The sequence below is a fragment of the Saimiri boliviensis genome, chromosome 2, assembly GCF_048565385.1.
Source record: "Saimiri boliviensis isolate mSaiBol1 chromosome 2, mSaiBol1.pri, whole genome shotgun sequence".
Taxonomy (NCBI): domain Eukaryota; kingdom Metazoa; phylum Chordata; class Mammalia; order Primates; family Cebidae; genus Saimiri; species Saimiri boliviensis.
In genome coordinates, this window is record NC_133450.1 from 63,381,465 (window position 1) to 63,400,728 (window position 19,264).

General features: G+C 47.3%; 1 protein-coding gene across 2 annotated transcripts in view; it reads right to left on the minus strand.

The window, feature by feature from the left end:
* Positions 1 to 10,442: 10,442 nt before the first annotated feature.
* Positions 10,443 to 19,264, minus strand: part of SLC24A4 (solute carrier family 24 member 4) — a 172,531-nt gene continuing 163,709 nt past the window's right edge. For both annotated transcript variants that reach the window (XM_010350554.3, XM_003939847.4), the window contains exon 17: positions 10,443 to 19,141. In XM_010350554.3, the coding sequence (XP_010348856.1) occupies positions 18,989 to 19,141 (153 nt within the window). In that variant the 3' untranslated portion in view covers positions 10,443 to 18,988. The remainder of the gene's footprint in view (positions 19,142 to 19,264) is intronic.

The following is a 19,264-nucleotide window of genomic DNA, read 5'->3' on the forward strand; positions in this document are numbered from 1 at the left end:
TCCTTGCCAGCTATTGTCTTGAGGCCACCCTCACCTTCTCGCCATGTGGAAATCTCCGTATGACCACTTGATTCATGAAAGTGTGCAGGATGAGAAGGCAAAAAAGAGAGTGCAACATGCAAGTCTCAGGCTATATAACCTTTTCATGGGCGTGACATCCCAGTTCTCTTGGTTAGGAGCAAGTCACGGGTGCTGCCCACACTCAGGGAAGGGGTTTTACCAAAGGCCCGAAGACCAGGAGGCAGGAGTAATTGGCGGCCCTCTTAGAAGCTGCCTATACAGCTGCCTGGACAGGCAGCCTCCAGGTGCAAAACCATCAGAGATTTAATGTTGCCATCAATCACTCAGTGATTGATTTAGTCCCTCTTTCTATTCTGATCTCTTCAGTGTTGACTTCATCCAAGATGATTTCCAGTGACAAATGGGATTATGTTCCCTGGGTCCATCCTATAGAAAATCAGGAAAAGCCTCTCTCTTAAGCATAGTATAAAATTCCATACAGTGTGATTGGTCAGCGCAGGTCACATCCCTGCTGTAATCACTGAGAGAATGTCATGCACTGACTGGCTTACGTTAATTAGGATCTATGCCTGGTCCTGGGGTAGGAGTCACCTTCTCAGAACATACTGCAGAGGAGTTGAAACCTATCAAAATTAAGATTCTATTGGGAAGGAAGAAATAAATGGATACTGGCATTAGAATAGAACATCGCCCCCTACATTCACGTAGAAATTACTTAAAAAAAAAAAAAATCAAGGCCACCGTGCATGGGGAAACTTTTGGCGCTGACTATGTTCATTATCTTGATCATGGTGGTGGTTTTATGCGTCTATACTTAGATTCAGACTTAGCAGATTATACACTTTAAACTTGAACAATTATGTGTCAATTATACTTCAAAGAGGCCGGTTTTAAAAGTATGTCATGTCTTTAGCCATTATGTTGTGAAAAGCATAAAAAACTAAGATCATTTCCTTCTGGTTTTCAAAACCTACTGTCTTATTCTGCAATGAAGTCATTCACGTTGTTGATGAATGAGTGAAGTTCTGATTTACGTCTTTATCGTTTCACTTCGGTTGAATCCAATTAGCATAAACAAAAATGGCTTCATTTACAATATTCATGCTGTTCATCAATTGCAACCATAGGTTGGTCAGAGATACAAGAGTTTGGCAAAAATCAGTGAAAGCATTCTGTGAAAAACAGTTGGCTATGTACAATTTCTAGTAAAGAGTATTACATATTTTATTATTTAAAAAAACAAGGCCACGAGTTACAGATAATTTAAGTTGCTCTGAGAATATGGTTCATAAAGGTTTGGCACAAGGGAGTCGTTTTTCATGGTTTCCTTTGCTTCCTCCCATTCTGTGAAGGACAGTCAGGGAGGCCTGAAGGAGGGAGGAGGTGGCCACTGAGCAGGCCTCGAAGGCCTCCGCCCCTCGAGCACCGGCTGTGGGCAGTGGGAAGGCAGCTGGCTCAGGAAAGCCTTCACTTGCTTGGTTACCATGTTCCTCTCCCTGGCAGCACTTGCAAGGAAAGAATGAAAATCGACTTTGAGACAGTGACCTCTGAAAAAGTCACATTTTTTTTTTTTTTTTTTTTTTTGAGACAGTGTCTCCCTCTGTCGTCCAGGCTAGAGTGCCCTGTCGCAATCTCAGCTCACTGCAACCTCTGACACCCAGATTCAAGCAATTCTCAGGCCTCAGCACCCCCTCGCACCCCCTACCCTCCACCAGAAGCTGGAATTATAGGCATGCGCCACCATGCCTGCATAATTTCTGTGTTTTTAGTAGAGATGGGGTTTCTCCTTGTTGGTCATGCTGGTCTTGAACTCCTGGCCTCAAGCGATCTGCCCACCTCGGTCTCCTAAAGTGCTGGGATTACAGGCGTAAGCCACTGCACCCGTCCCGAAAGTAGCATTTTTGACCAGAGGCCAGATGACTAAGCATTAGCAGCTCATCATCTATAAGTTGGCTCATCTACCAGAAGGCAAGCCAGGAGGCTAGGGTACTTTCTTTTGGGAAGCAGAGCTCCTACTGTATGCCAAGCACTGCACTCCTACCGTGCACCAAGGTTGGGGCAGGACACCAAGGGCAAGAACACAGATGTGATTTCTTGTGTTATGAAACTTGTGTTATGAAAGGTAATTGTTAACCATGTCTGATTAATTTACATATGCCTTGGATGGAGGCTCAGGATACTGAATAAGTGAGAAAAAAACCTGTGTACACAGTGTTAGTTACTCCTTGATGCATAAGAAATTACCCCCAACTTAACAGTTTTAAATAACAATGAGCATTTAAAAAATCTTACCTGGTTTCTGCGGGTCAAGAATGCAGGTGCAGTTTAACTGGTTGGTCTGGCTCAGGCTCTGTCATGAGGTTGCAGTCAAGATGAGGTCAGGCAGCTGTTCTGGGCTATGAGGCAGAGGCTCCATGCTAAGAAACACAGAGCAACAATACAGAAGGATTCTGGGTCTCTGGCACCATGGAGTGCCACACCAGCCCTATTCTGAGCGTCCTCATCTTCTACAAGAGGGAGAAATAGAGCCCTATCCTGTTTAAATCACTGTTCTTTGGAGTTTTCTGGAATAGGATTTCAACAGGTACACTGCATTTTCTGTAGGTTGAAGTTTTGTGGCAACCCTGTGTCAAGTCGATCAGAGCCACTTTTCCAAAAGCATGTGCTCACTTCATATGAGTCTCTGTGTCACATGCTGGTAATTCTCACAATGTTAAAATCTTTTTCACCATTACCATATCTGCTATGGTAATCTCTAATCCATGATCTTTGATGTTTCTGTTGTAATTGTATTTGGGGTGCCATGAACTGCATGCATTTAAGGTGGTGAACTTTATAAATATGGTGTTCTGACTGGTCCACCAACCAGACATTCCTCCGTTACTTTCTCCTCAGACCTCCCTATTCCCTGAGACACAATAATATTGAAATGAGAACAGTGAATAACCCTGCAGTGGTCTCTCTCTTTCAGTGGAAGCCTGCAACTGTTCAAGGGAAAGGAAGTGTTACACATCTTTCACTTATTTTTCATCATCAAAAGCTAGAAATGATTAAGCTTAGTGAGAAAGGCATGTTGAAAGCCAAGATAGGTCAAAAGCTAGGCCTCTTTGACCAAATGGTTAGTCAAGTTGTGAATGCAAAGGAAAAGTTCTTGCAGGAAATAAAGTGCTACTTCAAGGAACACACGAATGATAAGAAAGCAAAACAGCCTTAAGGCTGAGTTGGAGAAGGTTTGAGTGCTCTGGATAGATCAAACCAGCCATGACATCCCTTCAGCCAAAGCCTAGTCCAGAGCAAAGTCTTAACTCTCTTCGATTCTCTGAACACTGAGAGAGGTGAGGAAGCTGCAGAAGAGAAGTCTGAAGCTAGCAGAGGTTAGTTTGTGAGGTATAAGGAAAGACGTCGTCTCTATAACATAAAAGCCCAAGGTGTGCAGATCAAGGGGTATTTAAAAAATAAAAATAAAAAATAAAGTACAAGGTAAAGTAGCATGTGCTGATATGGAAGTTGCAGCAAGTTATCCAGAAGATCTAGTTAAGATCACTGAGAAAGGTGGCTATGCTAAACAACAGATTTTCAGTTGAGACACACTTTCTAGTGAAAGAAGATGCCATCTAAGTCTTTCATAGCCAGAGAGGAGAAGTCGATGCCTGGTTTCAAAACTTTAGAGGACAGGCTGACTCTCTTGATAAGGGCTAATGCAAGTGGTGAATTTAAGTTGAAGGCAATGCTCATTTACCATTTTGAAAATCCTCGGGCTCTAAAGAATTATGTTAAATTCTGGCATGTGCTGCATCCCATGCTGCACAAGCGTTCAAAGAGCTAAGAGGGAATGGTGGGGGATAAAGAAAAACACAAAGACAAGCATAACATAGAGAAAGTGGAGCCAGACGGTCCAGGAAAATGAGGATGTCAGTTTCTCCAGCCGCAACCTGTCTCGGAGTACTTTATTTTATATGTTCGCAAAGTATATAGCAGAAGGAGGGTGCAGCTACCTAGAACAGCTTGTGGCTATAATTCTCATACTTCAGTTAACTACTTCATGCACTGACTTCATGGGGTCAATGTTGCAGGGATCCAATGGGATGGTGTGAAATAGCCCTTAGCACTGGGCCTGGCTGTATTTGCTATTTATTTATTTTTTTGAGACAGAGTCTCACTCTGTCTCCCAGGCTACAGTGCAGTGGCGTGATCTCAGCTCACCACAACCTCCGCCTCCTGAGTTCAAACAATTCTCCTGCCTCAGCCTCCAAAGTAGCTGGGATGACAGGCATGCACCACCACAGCCGGCTAATTTTGTATGTTTAGTAGAGACGGGGTTTCTCCATGTTGGTCAGGCTGGTCTGGGACTCCCAACCTCAGGTGATCCACCTGCCTCGTCCTCCCAAAGTGCTGGGATTACAGGCTTAGGCCACCATGCCCGGCTAAATATAACTTTTATATGTACTGGGAAACCAAAAAAATACAGATGACTTGCTTTATTGTGATATTCACTCTATTGAAGTGGCCTGGAACTGAACTTGCAATGAACCTGTAATGTCTCCGAGGTATGCCTGTACTGCCTAGGCCCTAGGCAAGCCGAAGTGCCACTGAGAGGTGCTGCAATCACCAATCATTGCTAATCCTGCTTGTCTGTCTTTTGCTTCAAGGACTGGGACTGCATCTGACACTTCGTTGTATAGTTTGCTGAGCAAAAAAGACGATCCATAACTACTTGGGGGTAAGGATATGATTTGTTTCTGTCTCACTTCTCCCTTCTGGGGATATTCACTTCCTCTGAAAATCAAATGTGGTGTTCTCTAGTGTCTTTCAGTGTAATAAACTAGGGTGGTTCATTTGAAATCATGGTGTGGCAGCAAGCCAGTCCGTTTGAGGGGAAATCTAATCCCACACTGGTTTTCTCAGCCACAGTCCCAGCCTGAGCCTCTGCTGTCATCCCAGGCAAGAGTCTGCAGACAGGTGTGCACTCAGCAGGAGGCTTCTGGGACTGCAGGTGTAAGAACATTCTCAAATGGGGACTCGCTTCCTTAAAGAGCTGTTGAAGTTGGCTGGGTGCCGGCAGTGGAGGGTGGGAGCAGGGAGGGATGGAAGCTCTGGCTTCTTTGGAAACCACACAGCCCAGGTTCCTGTCTCAGCTCCACTGTTGCTGGCTGTGTGACCTTGGGCAAGTTTCTTCTTACCCTCTCTGGGCCCGTTTTCTCTTCTAGATGGGTAGAGGTATACCTACCCCACCGCTTCTTGTGAGGGTTATATGGAAAGGGTCTGTAAGTTCATGACAAACGTCAGTTTCCCTTTATTGATTTTTTATTCTTTTCTTTATTGATTTTTACCAGAGTAGAACAGGGCTGACTGAGGTAGCTCATGCCTGTAATCTCAGCACTTTGGGAGGCCAAGGCTGGTGGATCACGAGGTCAGGAGTTTGAGACCAGGCTGACCAACATAGTGAAACCCTGTCTCTACTAAAAACACAAAAATTAGTTGGATGTGGTGGTGCGTGCCTGTAATCTCAGCTACTCAGGAGGCTGAGGCAGGAGAATTGCTTGAACCCGGGAGGCAAGAGGTTGCAGTGAGCCAAGATTGCACCACTGCACTCCAGCCTGGGCAACAGAGTGAGACTCCGACTCAAAAAAAAAAAAAAAAAAAAAAAAAAGAGAAGAACAGATGTCTACTTCGGTGGGCTCTTCAGTGCCTTCTGCCTGGTGCCCTGCCCATGACAGAGCTGCCAAGAGGTGTGTCTGGCGAAGTTTGGGTTCAATTCAGCTGCCATTAATTAGTGAAGCCTTGGACAAGGTGATGCTGAGGACCAGACAGGGAGACTCAGTGTCCCCACCTCCCAAGGGTCTTGTGGACAGACGCTGCAGATGCAGGCTGTGGTCCTGAGAGGTGACCTTGGCCTATGGGAACATGTACTACGAAAGTTCTGGGACCCAGTGCAAAATACAAACACTCACCTCCTTGCTGAAAAAAATAATACAGATTTCAAGAATTACAGATTGCAACAGCAGAGCACTAAGCCTGGTGTGGGGCGCTGCTAAGTGTGGGCCCCCTCTAAGCACAAGCTATGTGCAGCTACGTGGGTCACATGTCCAAGAAGCCGGCCCTCGCCTGGGATGACTATTTTAGTTTGCCCCAGCCTGAGGGGTTTCTGGGGACATAAGAAGTTCAGTCCCAGCTTGGTCACCGCCCAGGGGCTGCACTGTGCCAGCTCAGCCTCCAGCAACTCACTGGACCCACAGACCCCTCTGCCACATCCAGGTCTCTGGCCTGGAAGGCTCAAGTCAGCCCCTGCTTGTAGGTTAGCAGCCCCACCGCGGGTGCCCCATGTCCTGCACATGGAGTTGACTCCATGCATGCCTGACCATGCTGCCCTCCCCTGGACTCTGCGGGCCAGCCCAGATGGCTTTAAGCAGCACGCACAGCGCTTCTTCCAGAGGGCCAAGGGGGAGCGTGGGAAGAGCCTTGGGCCCCCTTTGCTTCCCATAGCTTTCCTCTCACACTCTTCTTGCCACAGCTGAAATCCTGGAGAAGGCAGTTTGAGAGCCTCCTGTTCCATCTCCTCTTCCATCTCCAAGCCCCAGGGCCAAGCTTCAAGGTGGGCGGCCGTCTCCCACATCACAGGAGAAACCTTCCTCCCAGGCGCCCAGGCTTGAGGCACTAACCAGGCTCCAGAATTCCCTCCACACCCAAGCCCGGTGTTCACACTTTAAGAGGCCTGGAGCATGCCCTCCTTTGCCCTAGGGAGACCAGCTTCTGGAGAGAAGGCAGCAAGGGAACAAGAGTGGAAGCTTTGGAGGGAGCAGTTCCTCTTTGTTGTGCGGTGTCTGCGTTCTGCTTGCCGTCATGGTGGCCATGCAAAGGTGTTAGCTAAGTTGGAAGTGCCGGGCCTGGCGACAGGGATGCATGACCTCATATAATGGGCTCAACAACCTTTTGCAGGAGTTTCTCCATCCTAGTTTTGCAGGGGATGGACGAGGGTCTCCGAGAGGCCAAATCAGGCAGTCCAAATCTCAGAGGATTTGGCTGCCGTGATTCCAAATGAAACTCATCATCTCCCATGCCCCAAACCTGCTCCTGTCAGAGAGCTGGGGGGTTTCCTCTCTTCCTCTCTCCCGCTTCTCTCAATAATCAGTTCCCAAATCCCGAGGTGAACAGCACCTCCATATGCACTCACAAGTCACCCTGCAAACACTGAACATCTGCCCTGAGGTGACCTCTCCTCTCCACAAAGGGCCTCACCTCATTTCTGGGCTTCTGGCTCGTGGTTGATGGCTGTTATTCTGGTTTTGTCACTATTGCCCCATCCCAGCCATTCTCCACACTGAATCGGGTGGCTCTTCAGAAACCGGAATCCAAAGCAGCCACTGCTGTGGGAAGCCGCCTTCAGCCTGCCCTGAGGTCCTCCGGCTCTCAGACGCACCCCCACCTGCGTCTCCACCTTCTTCCCGTTCTCACTCCTGGGCCCTGTGCTATGTCCTGTGGCTGATCCAACAATCACCATAAATTTAGTGGCTTAAGACATCACACATTTATAATCTTACAGTTTGGAAGGTCAAAAATTCAAAAATGGGTTCCCCAATCAAGGTGTCAGCAGGGGTGCTTCCTTCTGGACTTGGGGAGAATCCATTTCCTGCCTTTCCTGGTTTCTAGAAGCTGCCTGCATTCCTTGGCTCATGGCCCCCATATTATTCTGGCCTCTGCTTCCATCAGCTCATCTCCTCCCTCTGACTCTCCTGGCCACCTCTTATGAGCACAGTGTGATTACCCTGAGCCCATCCATATAATTCAAAATTATCTCCCTATCTCAACCTCCTTCACTGAATCACACCTGCAAATTCCTTTTTGCCATGTTAAGAAAACATAGTCACAGCTTCTGAGAATTAGGATGTGGACATCTCAGGGTCACACTATTCAGCCTACCACAGCCCCCAGGAGGTTTCCAGTTTGAGCTACTTGGAATTTTTTCATTATCTCTATATTGTACTTTTTCCTGGTTATTCATTGCCTTCTTTTAAATCACAAAATATTTGGTGTGATTTAAATGTATGTCTGTGTACATGACTCCCCTTCATCACTCTTGACACCCTTCATTGCTTTAAGCCTTAGCTTTTGCCCATGCCTTTTTTGACTACTGAGATGGTTGGGTGCCCCATTCTCTGGGTGCTTCCAGCCCCCTGAGTTCACCTCCTCCCAGAATTGGGGAACACTTAGCTTCATCTCTGCAGCCAGTACTTGGTACAGCGTAGGCCTTCAATACATATTTGTTGAATGAATCAATGAGTGAAAAAGTAACTTTGTGCTGTTTCTGGGTTGCAAAGGCCAGTCTGGGAGATGAGTTTAGACATCCCCAGATTGGCACCCATGTTTGGTGGGGGCCACAGGTGAGAATATTTCAGATTGAGTTTGTTCAAGAACGTTCCAAATGAATGATTACCAAGTAAAAATAGAAGCAAGCATACAAACAAAAGAATAAAAACCAGAAGCAGGTGATTTATTCTGGCCCGGGGGTCTGGGAAGGTCTTGAAGGAAGTATGGGCTTTCCTTGCAGGACAGAGGAGTGGGGAAGCTGTTTCAAGCAGAGGGAGTAGCATGAGGACAGGCACAATGTCATGCAGGATAAAGAGGGAGAAGAGACATTCATGGGTGATGATGTTGGAAACATGGAACAGGTTACCAAAGGTCTGAAATGGCCCACTGAGGCAAGTGGAAGTCAACGAATGTTTCTGTGTCTGTTTTCAAGTCCAGAGATGACTCCAGTGGATTGGATGGAGAACGACTGGGCAGAAGAAAGAGGCTCCGGGATGGAATGTAGGGAAACAAGGAGCAGGTGGCGGAGAAGCCAGGTGAGGAGACGGAGAAATGATGAAGAGAAGGAGACTGGGCACAGTGGTTCATGCCTGTAATCCTAGCACTTTGGGAGGCTGAGGCGGGAAGATCTCCTGAGCCCAGGAGTTTGAGACCAACCTGGGCAGCACAGCAAAACCCCATCTCTACAAAATATACAAAAATTAGCCAGGCGTGGTGGTATGCGCCTGTAGTGCTAACTACTCAAGAGGCTGAGATGGGAGGATCACTTGGGCCTGGGAAGTCAAGGCTGCAGTGAGCTATGATCATGCCACTGCACTGCAGCCTGAGTGACAGAGGAAGAATCTGTCTAAAAAAAAAAAAAAAAGCAGAGGAGAATCAAAGAGAATTTGTTTATTCCGAAGGACACTATCTACAGTATTAAAACCCGCAGAATGACCAATGAGAGCAAAAGCCCAGGGTTATCATGATCTGACTTTCAAGGCAGAGGGCAGGACGTTTGGACCTCAATCGCAATGAGTATAGACTGAATAGTGGAAGAGAGTCCATTGGTGGGGACAGACAGAGGTCAGAACCCACTCCCATGTCTCCCCGATACTCTACCACTTTGCTCTTCCTGGGGATACCAGCTAGCAAATGCGGGTGACAGAAGCCTGGGAGAGGCCTGTTCCTGGAGCCAGAGGACCAGCAGACCACCTGCACCAGGACTCATGTGAACTTGGAATTGCCTGGAGCAAATTTTAGAAAACATCAAAAACAAGCTGAGAGAGCCCAGTGTGGTAGATCAGGCCTGTTGTCCCGGGTCCTTGGGAGGCTGAGATAGGAGGATCCCTTGAGCCTAGGAGTTCAAGTCTAGCCTGGGCAACACAGCAAGACCCTGTCTCTGAAACAAACAGACAGAAAATCCAAAGCAAAAAAACAAAGAAACCAAGCTGATAGAGACTGAGCTGCGGCTGTGAAGTCAGCTGAGGGGACAAGCTCCCAGGCAGGTGGGATTCAGACAAGCTCCTGCTCCCTTGTCTGTTCCGTGAAGCCTTGGGCAATGCAAGAGGCCGTGGCTTCTCAGGCGGGTTCTCACAGTTGCTAGCTTAGAGACCCCTTTGTAAAGCGGGGATAACAGCCATTCTGTTTCATTGGCTTTGTAAGCCATGAAGTGCCAGATAGCATGAGGGACACCGGGATGCCCAGAGCCTTGAGTACAAGGCCTACAGAACCCGCAAAGCCCACCCACTGGAATGACCGAGGCAGGGTCCTTACTACTTTGTAATGGACTTCCTTTTAGATGAACTGGAATGAGTTAAAATGAAAGGGGTTTCCAGCCAACTCTCATCTAAAGTAGAACTTCTTGAACTATCTGTGAGCAAGATTCAAGCAATATTTTAAAACGATTTTAATTCATTGTGGACTGATATTTTTGTAATGGAATACAAAGAAATTACTGGAAAGATGCAATGCAAACCAGATTCCCACAAAATTACTCATCACATTTCCATCAATGTTTAGATTCTCTCCTGATTTCTGCCCTTGGCTTGCTGCAGACTGAGCAGAAGCCATCTGTGAGCAGGCTCGGGTGTGAGTCGGGCTGATCTGTCGTCTCACCACTCAATGTCAAGAGGCTAGGTGGGCATCACCCGGGAAGTTGCTAGAACTCTGGCATCTTGGGCCTCATCCCATTCCTGCTGAACCAGAACCTGCTTTTTTCACAAGATGCCCAACTGATTCCTGTGTATGTTAAAGGATGTGGTGACACCCATGGCAGCTGGGACTCAGGAATGTTTTGCAGAATGAGGGAATTTACCGAAACCTCTACTCCCAAACCTCAATTTCCCATGACATTAGAGCTGATGACGTAGACCTTCTTTGTAAGGAGCAGGCTCAGCTATGTAATTTGCGGAGCCCACTGCAAAAGGAAAAGGTGGGGCCCCTGTTTAAAAAATCATGGAGAACGTCTAAGGTGGTGACAACCAACCTGTGTCCTTCCAATGTCGGCCATACGTGACTGCACAGGTACCATCCTAGGAAGCTGATGAGCTAAGATTGGGTCATTCTGGACTCACTCATGCTAGCCAAGGTAACTGATGAGAATTCTGCTCTGTTTCCATCTATTACCGACCAGTCATTAAAAACCTCCAACCCCTTCTCCTTTTTGAAGTTTATTTTTTTCTTAATATGCAAATAGAAATGGTTTCAAATGGCTGTTATTCCAATGTATATTCTTTCAAAAATACAAATAGGTGCATGTCTATTAAAACATGAATAGAAGCTCTATTTAGGGAAAGACAACTTGTGCTCATTTATTTTATTGACACTATACAGATTTTGATATATTGCATTACAATACTGACTGCTAGGTTTCTTAGAAAGGTTTAGTTTAGATTTTTTTTCACAATAAAAATAAACTCATGCCAGTGTTCAGTAACCAATAATATCAATTCAAATTTAATGACAGTTTTATTAAACTAAGAATCTCATATCACAGAGCATTCACAGTGCAGGAGGTCACAGTTATTGAAAAAATAAATAGCGGGATAAACATACTCGTTATTTACAACTTTTCAACCCGACGCTCCTGCTTTGCCCATGAGAGAGAGAATGAACAAAGATGGTGGCGTGCAGCTCAGCATGCCAGAACGATCTTAGGGGAACTCAAACGATGTGTGAACAGCCCCAGAAGTTCTTGGTTTTGGTTGTTATTAAGGAGGTTCTTTCAGGACCCAAGAGTCCTCTCATTCCATCTACCTGCTACTTGGTAGGTCAGGACGGGCCCCAGGAAGACCCAGGTCTCCCTCAGAAACCGCATCCAGCACCCCCTTGGGCATCTTGGATCCGCCTGGCCTCTCCTGGCCCCGCCCCTTCCTTAGCAACTCCTGCATCTACCCAAGGACCTGGCTGCATCTGGCTGACAGCCTTTTTCCTCTCTAGGTAATCAAAGCTCTCTTTGTGCTCAGACACCAGCAACTAATTCCTGCTGGCAGCTGCTGGGCAGGAGACACAGGCAGAGGCGCCCTGTCAAGGAGTTTGTGCTCTGAAATGGAGACTCAGCCTCACAGACCAGCAACCCCCACTGTTGGGCTCCCCAAGAGCTGGCCACCGTGGCTCAGCCAGAGTTCTGTCTGCAGGGGCTCCAGGTCTCGCAGGTCCAAGCCTCGTGCAGGAAGCTCAAGGAAGCAGACAGTGTGGTCATGGGGTCAGGGCAGGAATGAAAGGTGACGGCAGAGATGCCCAGTGGCCAGAAAAAAAAAAAAAAAAAAAAAACCTCACAAGAACATCTTGTTTGGAAAAACAGAGCTGCCTTCTTCACACTCCAGTCATTTTCAGGAGGGGAAAGTCCTCTCTTTCTCCACTGAAAGAGGACTGCGTGTCTGTCCCGAATGGACTTGGGAAATTCTGTGTTGAGAATTCTGGAGTGGCAGCAGAGAAGGCTCTGTTGCTTTGGACATTCCCTTTAGGCACAAAGGCAGATCACACCAAACCATGCATCTAGAAACCAAAAGCTGCTCATTCCCTCTCTTGATAGCATAAAACATTTGTTTTCCAGTGATGGGGCGATGAGGGTACCAACTCTCTGCAGGATTAAGAATTTTATTGCCCTGGTCCACGGACAAATCCCAACCAACATGTTGTATAAGAAGCAACTGCTTGGGCTGGGTGCGGTGCCTCGCGCTTGTAATCCCAGCACTTTGGGAGGTCAAGGCAGGAGGATCACGTGAGGCCAGGAGTTCAAGACCTACCTGGGCAACACAGCAAGATCCTGTCTCTAAAAAAAAAAAAAGAAAAGAAAAAAGAAAAAGAAATTAGCTGGGTGTGGTGGCATGTGCCTGTAGTCCCGGTCACTTCGCGGGCAAAGGCAGGAGGATCACTTGAGCCTAGGAGTTTGAGGCTTTTGTGAGCTGTGATCAAGCCACTGCGCTCCAGCTTGGGCAACAGAATGAGACCCTTTCTCGGGAAAAAAAAAAAAAAAAAGCAACTGTTTGTATTCTAGCAACAGTGGGAATAGGTGAGGCTTAGTTAGGCCGGCGTTCACTGGGATTATAACTAAGGAGCAGCCAATTCCCAGACTTGTAAATCCAAGGGATGGAAAAGCCACACAGCCAAGGGCTCAACTTTCCCAGAGGCACAGTGTGGATTTCAGCTCTCAGAGATGCCGCCTGTGCCCTCGAGTCCCGGTACCAGGGCATCCCAGCATCAGACATCGTCCTAGCCTAGAAGAGAGTATGCTGTCAGCCCCGTTAGAAGCAGGAGGAAGATTCACAACTGTTGACAGCTGGACATTGACACCATGAGATCTGATAAAGAGTCTTAGAAACATGCAGGCAAAAGACAAAAGACAACCCATGCCCCTGGCAATGTGTGCTCGTTGTTTGAAGGTTTAACAGAGACAATGGCACCTGGGAACCATTTGTCATAGAAAAGTTAGGAGTTTTAAAACCCCCATAAAATAATCAAAGCTCTAAAACCTCTCAGCTCGCTTCCTTGAAAAGACAGGGCCACCCTGGTTACAGAATGAAAGGGAAGTACCTCTTCTCCTGACTCTGGGCAGGTACCCCTTTCCTTGGGTTGGGAGCACAGTGACAGGCTGGACATCCTCCCATTAGCTACCCAACCTAAAGCTGAGCACAAAATTAGTGTCCCAATTTAGTTTTCTTTATCAACAAGCAAATACAGCAATCTAAATCAAAATGTCTTTTTTGGCCAGGCACGGTGGCTCATGCCTGTAATCTCAGCACTCTGGGAGGCGGAGGCAGGCGGATCACTCGAGGTCAGGAGTTCGAAACTAACCTGACCAACATGGTAAAACTCCTCTACTAAAAGTGCAAAAATTAGCCAGGTGTGGTGGCACGTGCCTGTAGTCCCAGCTACCTGGGAGGCTTAGGTGGGAGAATCGCTTGAAGCCGGGAGGCAAAGGTTACAATGAACCAAGATGGTACCACTGCACTTCAGCCTGGGCAACAAAGTGAGACCCTCTCTCTCTCTCTAAAAAAAAAAAAAAAAAAAAAAAAAGCCTTTTAAAAACCTGTACCCTGGCTGGGCACAGTGGCTCACACTTGCAATCAAAGCTCTTTGGGAATTCAAGGCCAATGGATCACGAGATCAGGAGTTCAAGACCAGCCTGGCCAAGATGGTGAAACCCCATCTCTATTAAAAATACAAAAATTAGCTGAGCACGGTGGTGGGTACCTGTAGTCCCAGCTACTCGGGAGGCTGAGACGGGAGAATCACTTGAACCCAGGAGTGGGAGGTTGCAGTGAACTGTGATGGAGCCACTGCATTCTTGCCTGGGCACAGAGCAAGACTCCATCTCAAAAACAAAAAACCTGTACTCTGTGGATATGCCCTTTGGGGAACAGCTCTTTGCAGCAAGGTGAAGGGGCCCCCACACAAGCCAGGCTGGCAAAGGTTGTGGCTCAAAGTGAACAGGAAAATCCCATGTTCTCGGCCCTGTGGGACAGGCCTAGAGAAAGACCTCATTGCTCTGTTCCCATATAACTGACACAGTGGGGAAGATTTTCCCAAAGGACAGTAAGGGCCCCTCTCCATGCTTTGAGAAGCCCAGAGGGAGGCTTCATGCCTGAGGGGCTCACAGGATGAGATCCAGAGACCAGGAAATCCTTTGGGTGGGCACATGTAGACGGCAAGGGGAGTGCTTTGGGCTGAGGATTGGGTGGGGGTTGATGGACTTCCTGCCACCCAAGATCTGCCCACAGAGCATTTTCAGAAATTTCTAGAAGTTTCTATGGGCACGGTGTGGCAACAAAGCTGCCAAGATGAGGACCACCTCCGGTGCCCATGTATGCCTGCTAACTGCCCCCAGGGAAGGATGTCCCCTATGGAAATCACATCTGGCAGGTGTTAGAGAGACCATGAATATTTAAAGCATGGCATTTGGGTACAATCTCCTGAGGATTTTCACCCTCACAGGTAAGTTCTTTGTTTATTTGAGCCACAAGCATTTGCTGAGAGTGATCACAGGGACAGCACAGCCACCTTTTTCCAGCCAGGGAGAAGCATGGCCGGGAAGGAAAGGAGAGGAAAGACAGGGGTGGGAGACGAAAGACCAACCCTCCCCCGAGGACCCACTCACCCTGGGCAGAAAGGACTCTGCTTCGCAACTGCTGTGAATCCCAGGGCGAAAGTTCCAAAATATGGCAACAGAACCTTTCGAATTCCAGTTTCCTAAGCCCCACTCACCCGTCTCACGTGGAGGGAAGGCACGGAAGGCAGCCTCAGCCGCTGGCTTGGGATTCGCTCTTGCTGTTTCCCAGCAGGGGATGAACTCTGATCCTCCCCTCTACCTCTCCTGTCCCTCTGTCCACACCAGCTTTAAGGAGGGGGAGGGGCCCCAGGATTCAGAGAGGAGAAAGGACAGGCAGAAAGCAGGGTATCCAGCAATGACACCACCCACACCCTTTTGGACTTCCTGGTCTGCACTGGGAGTCGGGGGTTCTCTGAGATGTGGGCTCCTCCCAATGCTATGAGGCTTGCAAACTCCCGTTTACAGGGAAGAGCAGGTGGAAGAAACCTGGACCCGGAGCGCCCAGGAACAGGCTTTGGTCAGGGTCTGCAGGACTGCCCTTGGGTGATACACACACCCCACCTGGTCAGGGAAGCTTGATGCCATATCAGCAGCTTGAGTCTGTCAAGGTAGGGGACCCACAGGGGCAAAAGCAAGAAACAATCCTAATAAGTGAGGGGTAATGAGCAGATGAAAATTCACAAGGACAGGCTGGGTGTGGTGGCTTACACCCATAATCCCAGCACTTTGAGCAACTGAAGTGGGTGGATCACCTGAGGTCAAGAGTTCAAGACCAGCCTGGCCAACATGGTGAAACCCCCGTTTCTAATGAAAATACAAAAATAAGCTGGGTGTGGTGGCATGCGCCTATAATCCCAGCTACTTGAGAGGCTGAGGCATGAGAATCGCTGGAACTCGAGAGGCGGAGTTTTCAATGAGCCAAGATGGCACCACTGCACTCCAGTCTGGGTGACAGAGGGAGATGCTGTCTCAAAAAATAAAAACGAGAAAATTCATAAGAGCGCCCAGCTCTGTGCATAAGGAGGAGACACCAGTGACAATGGGAAGAGACACAAGGGCCAGCAGACTGTGGGTAACAGGAAGGATGGGGCGGGTAAGGTGAGGACTCTGTCCTGCTCATGGTGTCCTTAATCACCAGTCTTTCACTGCAGCTGACCCAGAACCTTCCTCCAGGGCCAGGTTCTCAAGATACTGGACACCTTCCACCTTAACCACGCTTGACCTGGTGAGGCCAAATTCCAAACCGGAAGTCCACAGGAACCACCTGCTCCTGTGTCTATAGGCATTTTCCATCTGAGTACAATGGTTTGTGTTTTCCTTCTTTCCTGCCCTCAATGAGAAGAGCTACATTCATTTTTTCCAATTGCCTATTTCTGTACCAGAGTAATCACCCCATGCTAATTAGCTTTGGGAATAAAATAAAGGAATCCTGCATAGTGATGAAAGCGTAATTTAAAAATGATGGCCTAATTAATCATGCACTTTTTTAAACTTGTGATGGAAAAATATTTAGTTAAAAAAGAGAATTTTCCACCTACAGTGTACATATAGTTTTCTAGATTTAATAGATGCATAGATCCTTTAAAGGAAGTTACATTGGCACATTAAAGTCAAAAGAAAATTAGCCAAGAGGAGCACATCACATATTAAAAACATTATTTTAGTTTCTAACTGCAACTTTAGAGACTAAGAGTATCCATTTATAATCTCATATGGATTCTTCTGAGGAAGAGGAGGGTAATTAGGATATGTATGCTCTGAAAGTTACACCAGGCTTCAGAGAATCGAAAACCACAGGGATGCCATAAGGGGCCATGTGGCCTGTACCTTGTCATAGCTAAAAACAATTTTTGGTCTTTTTTTTCAAGAAAAATAAAGGCATTGGATAGGGACAGATATTAGGATATGACCTGAGGAACCCAGGAGTCAATGATATATTGAAGAGGTTTTGACTCAAACAGTAAGAACCAACCAGGAGGATGAAGTCATACTCACCCTCACTCCCCAAGTGTGGCCAACTCAGAGGCTGGACTGGGAGCGGTAAGGGGCTGGTGCTTGGCCTCCCTCCGGCTATGACTGGACACTGAACTAGAGTCCCTTGACCTCTCGAAGACACTTTACTTTCTGTTAAATGGGGAGAATAATCCCTGCATACATCACAGGGCCATTTAGAGAATCAAAACGATTGAGACAGAAGCACGTTGGAACCTGGCTGAGCCTGTAAGATGGGAGGAACCAGGAGAACTAAGCTACTCAGGGCACAGAGTGGACCCAAGGGCTCTGGAGTCCCTGAAGCTAAAGTTTATACTGGTGACCGTGCAGGGTCCCTGCCTTCATGCTTTGCTGATTTCTTAGGAAAATCACCCTCATCCTCAAGTGGAAGACCACTGAACCCAATTTCTAGGTAAAAAACAAAAAGAGAAAAACCTGAACTTGGTGTAGCTATGATACAAATACTGATGTGAATCCTGAATAGAAGTCTGGGGGTGGGGGTGAGGGCCTGTGGCAGGCTCACGCAGCAGGGAAGTCAGGAACACAAGCGTGAACACTTCCTCCTTTTGAAACTCAGGAGGTCCTAAAGAGCACAGAAATTTCCACCCGGGTCACCATCTTTGAGTCTCAGGAAGGGATTAGCTACTGAATTTAAACTCATCACTAAGTTGAAAGCGATGTCTGGTGAATCACGAAAAATGTTCTTTCCTCTTACATCATCATGGGTAGTTCCCATACATTCATCCGTGCAAAATATCTCAATATTCAAAGTGCATCAAATCGAATAGACTTTTGCAATAGAAATATTAAAAAAATAAAAAACCTCTCTATAAAATTAATTGTGCTTTCTTTTTTTAGAAACCGTACCTGGTTTGTATTCATACATCTTTTAAATATATATTTGAGAGCTATGAAGTGGTGGAAAATTATTTTATATCTTTCTATGTAGTTTTGAGTCAGCCTCCCATTTGTGGCCTTTCACATGGAAATGACATTGATTCCAGAAGCTTAGCTCTAAATATTCTAAATTGTGATTTTCACACTTGCCTTCAGCTCACCAGAAAGCAACCCATTGTGTCGCAGGCCATCTCTCTTCTCGTCACTAACCAGCACTTCGGACACTCAGTCCAGTTCAGCAGGCTATGAAATTTGTTGGGCAAATAAACAACTGGGCCTTTCCACAGGGTGGTTTTGAAACTAGAGCATTAACAAAGACATGACAAACCCACATGGACAGTGCATTGTCACATAGAAGATCTGGAAAGTACAGCTGTAAACTATAATCTCCAGTCTCTGAGTTAGCACCTTTCCACGTCCGTCTCTTCCCTTTTTCTCTATCCCAAACCAAGCACCTCAGCGCCAATGCAAGATGGCGCACAGAGGGTCTGTGTCTGTATGCTCATGACCTTTCTGGTCTGTGTCCATGATCCTTTCGTATGGAATGGAAGTTTTCAAGTATGATGACCTAGACGATGCTTCCTTTTTAATATTTCATTGTTTATTCTCTGAATGCATCAATTAAAGTGGGAAGAATATTTATCACTCATTCTCTCTCTTCTGCAGAAAAAGATTATTTTCATTATTCCAGTTTTTCTAGGAAAAGGGGTAGAATGTCTGCCATCACGGGCCCTAAACCCCCTACAGGTTGAGGTCTTGCCTCTTCCAAACCGTGGGTGCTTCCGGCAGAAGTCAGAGGCTCCCGGGAACACTTGCTGCCTAAGGAACCGCCTCTGGGCCGGAGGTGACACTTCAGAACAACATTCCTATTTTGCACCTGCCCTATGAGAGCTCGTGCTCACAAATGACTTCATTTTCAAGGCTGCAGAAGTCCTTCTGACTAACGTGTGCAGGAGAGACGAGATGCCCACACGTCCCTGTCGTTGGCAGCTCAGGGGTCTTGGAAGCTGCTCAGATAATGGCCCCTGAATCCAGCCTTGCAGGGGCAGAACTCCGAGGAGGAGGAGGACGCCCGGCAGCCTGGCCTGTGACCAGACAAAGACCACATGGCTCTTCCTTCCAGTGCGTGAAAGAACGGACGGTGGCTGCCTATGCAGGAGAGACCTGTGGGGGGTGGTAGGGAGAGGAGGACGCCAGTGTCACAGGGTGTCCAGATCAGCTCCCAGGGGCTGCGACTCAGCGCTAATCGTCTTCCCGGCACATCGGCAAGTTGACGAAGGTAAAGACGTTAAACTCTATCATTATGGAGAAGCACAAGAAGATGGCGTAGAGAACCAGCACGTAGACGCCCAGCTTTCGGTCCAGCCGCCACTTGTTTAGGTGGATACCGAGGACCTGGGAGGACAGAGTGCGGGAGCTAGGCTCGCGGGGCAAAGAAATACAAGAGGTATTTCTACAGGAAAGCGACACCTACGTGAGGACGCCTAGAGCATTCTGCAGAATGTGGGCAAGTGTAGG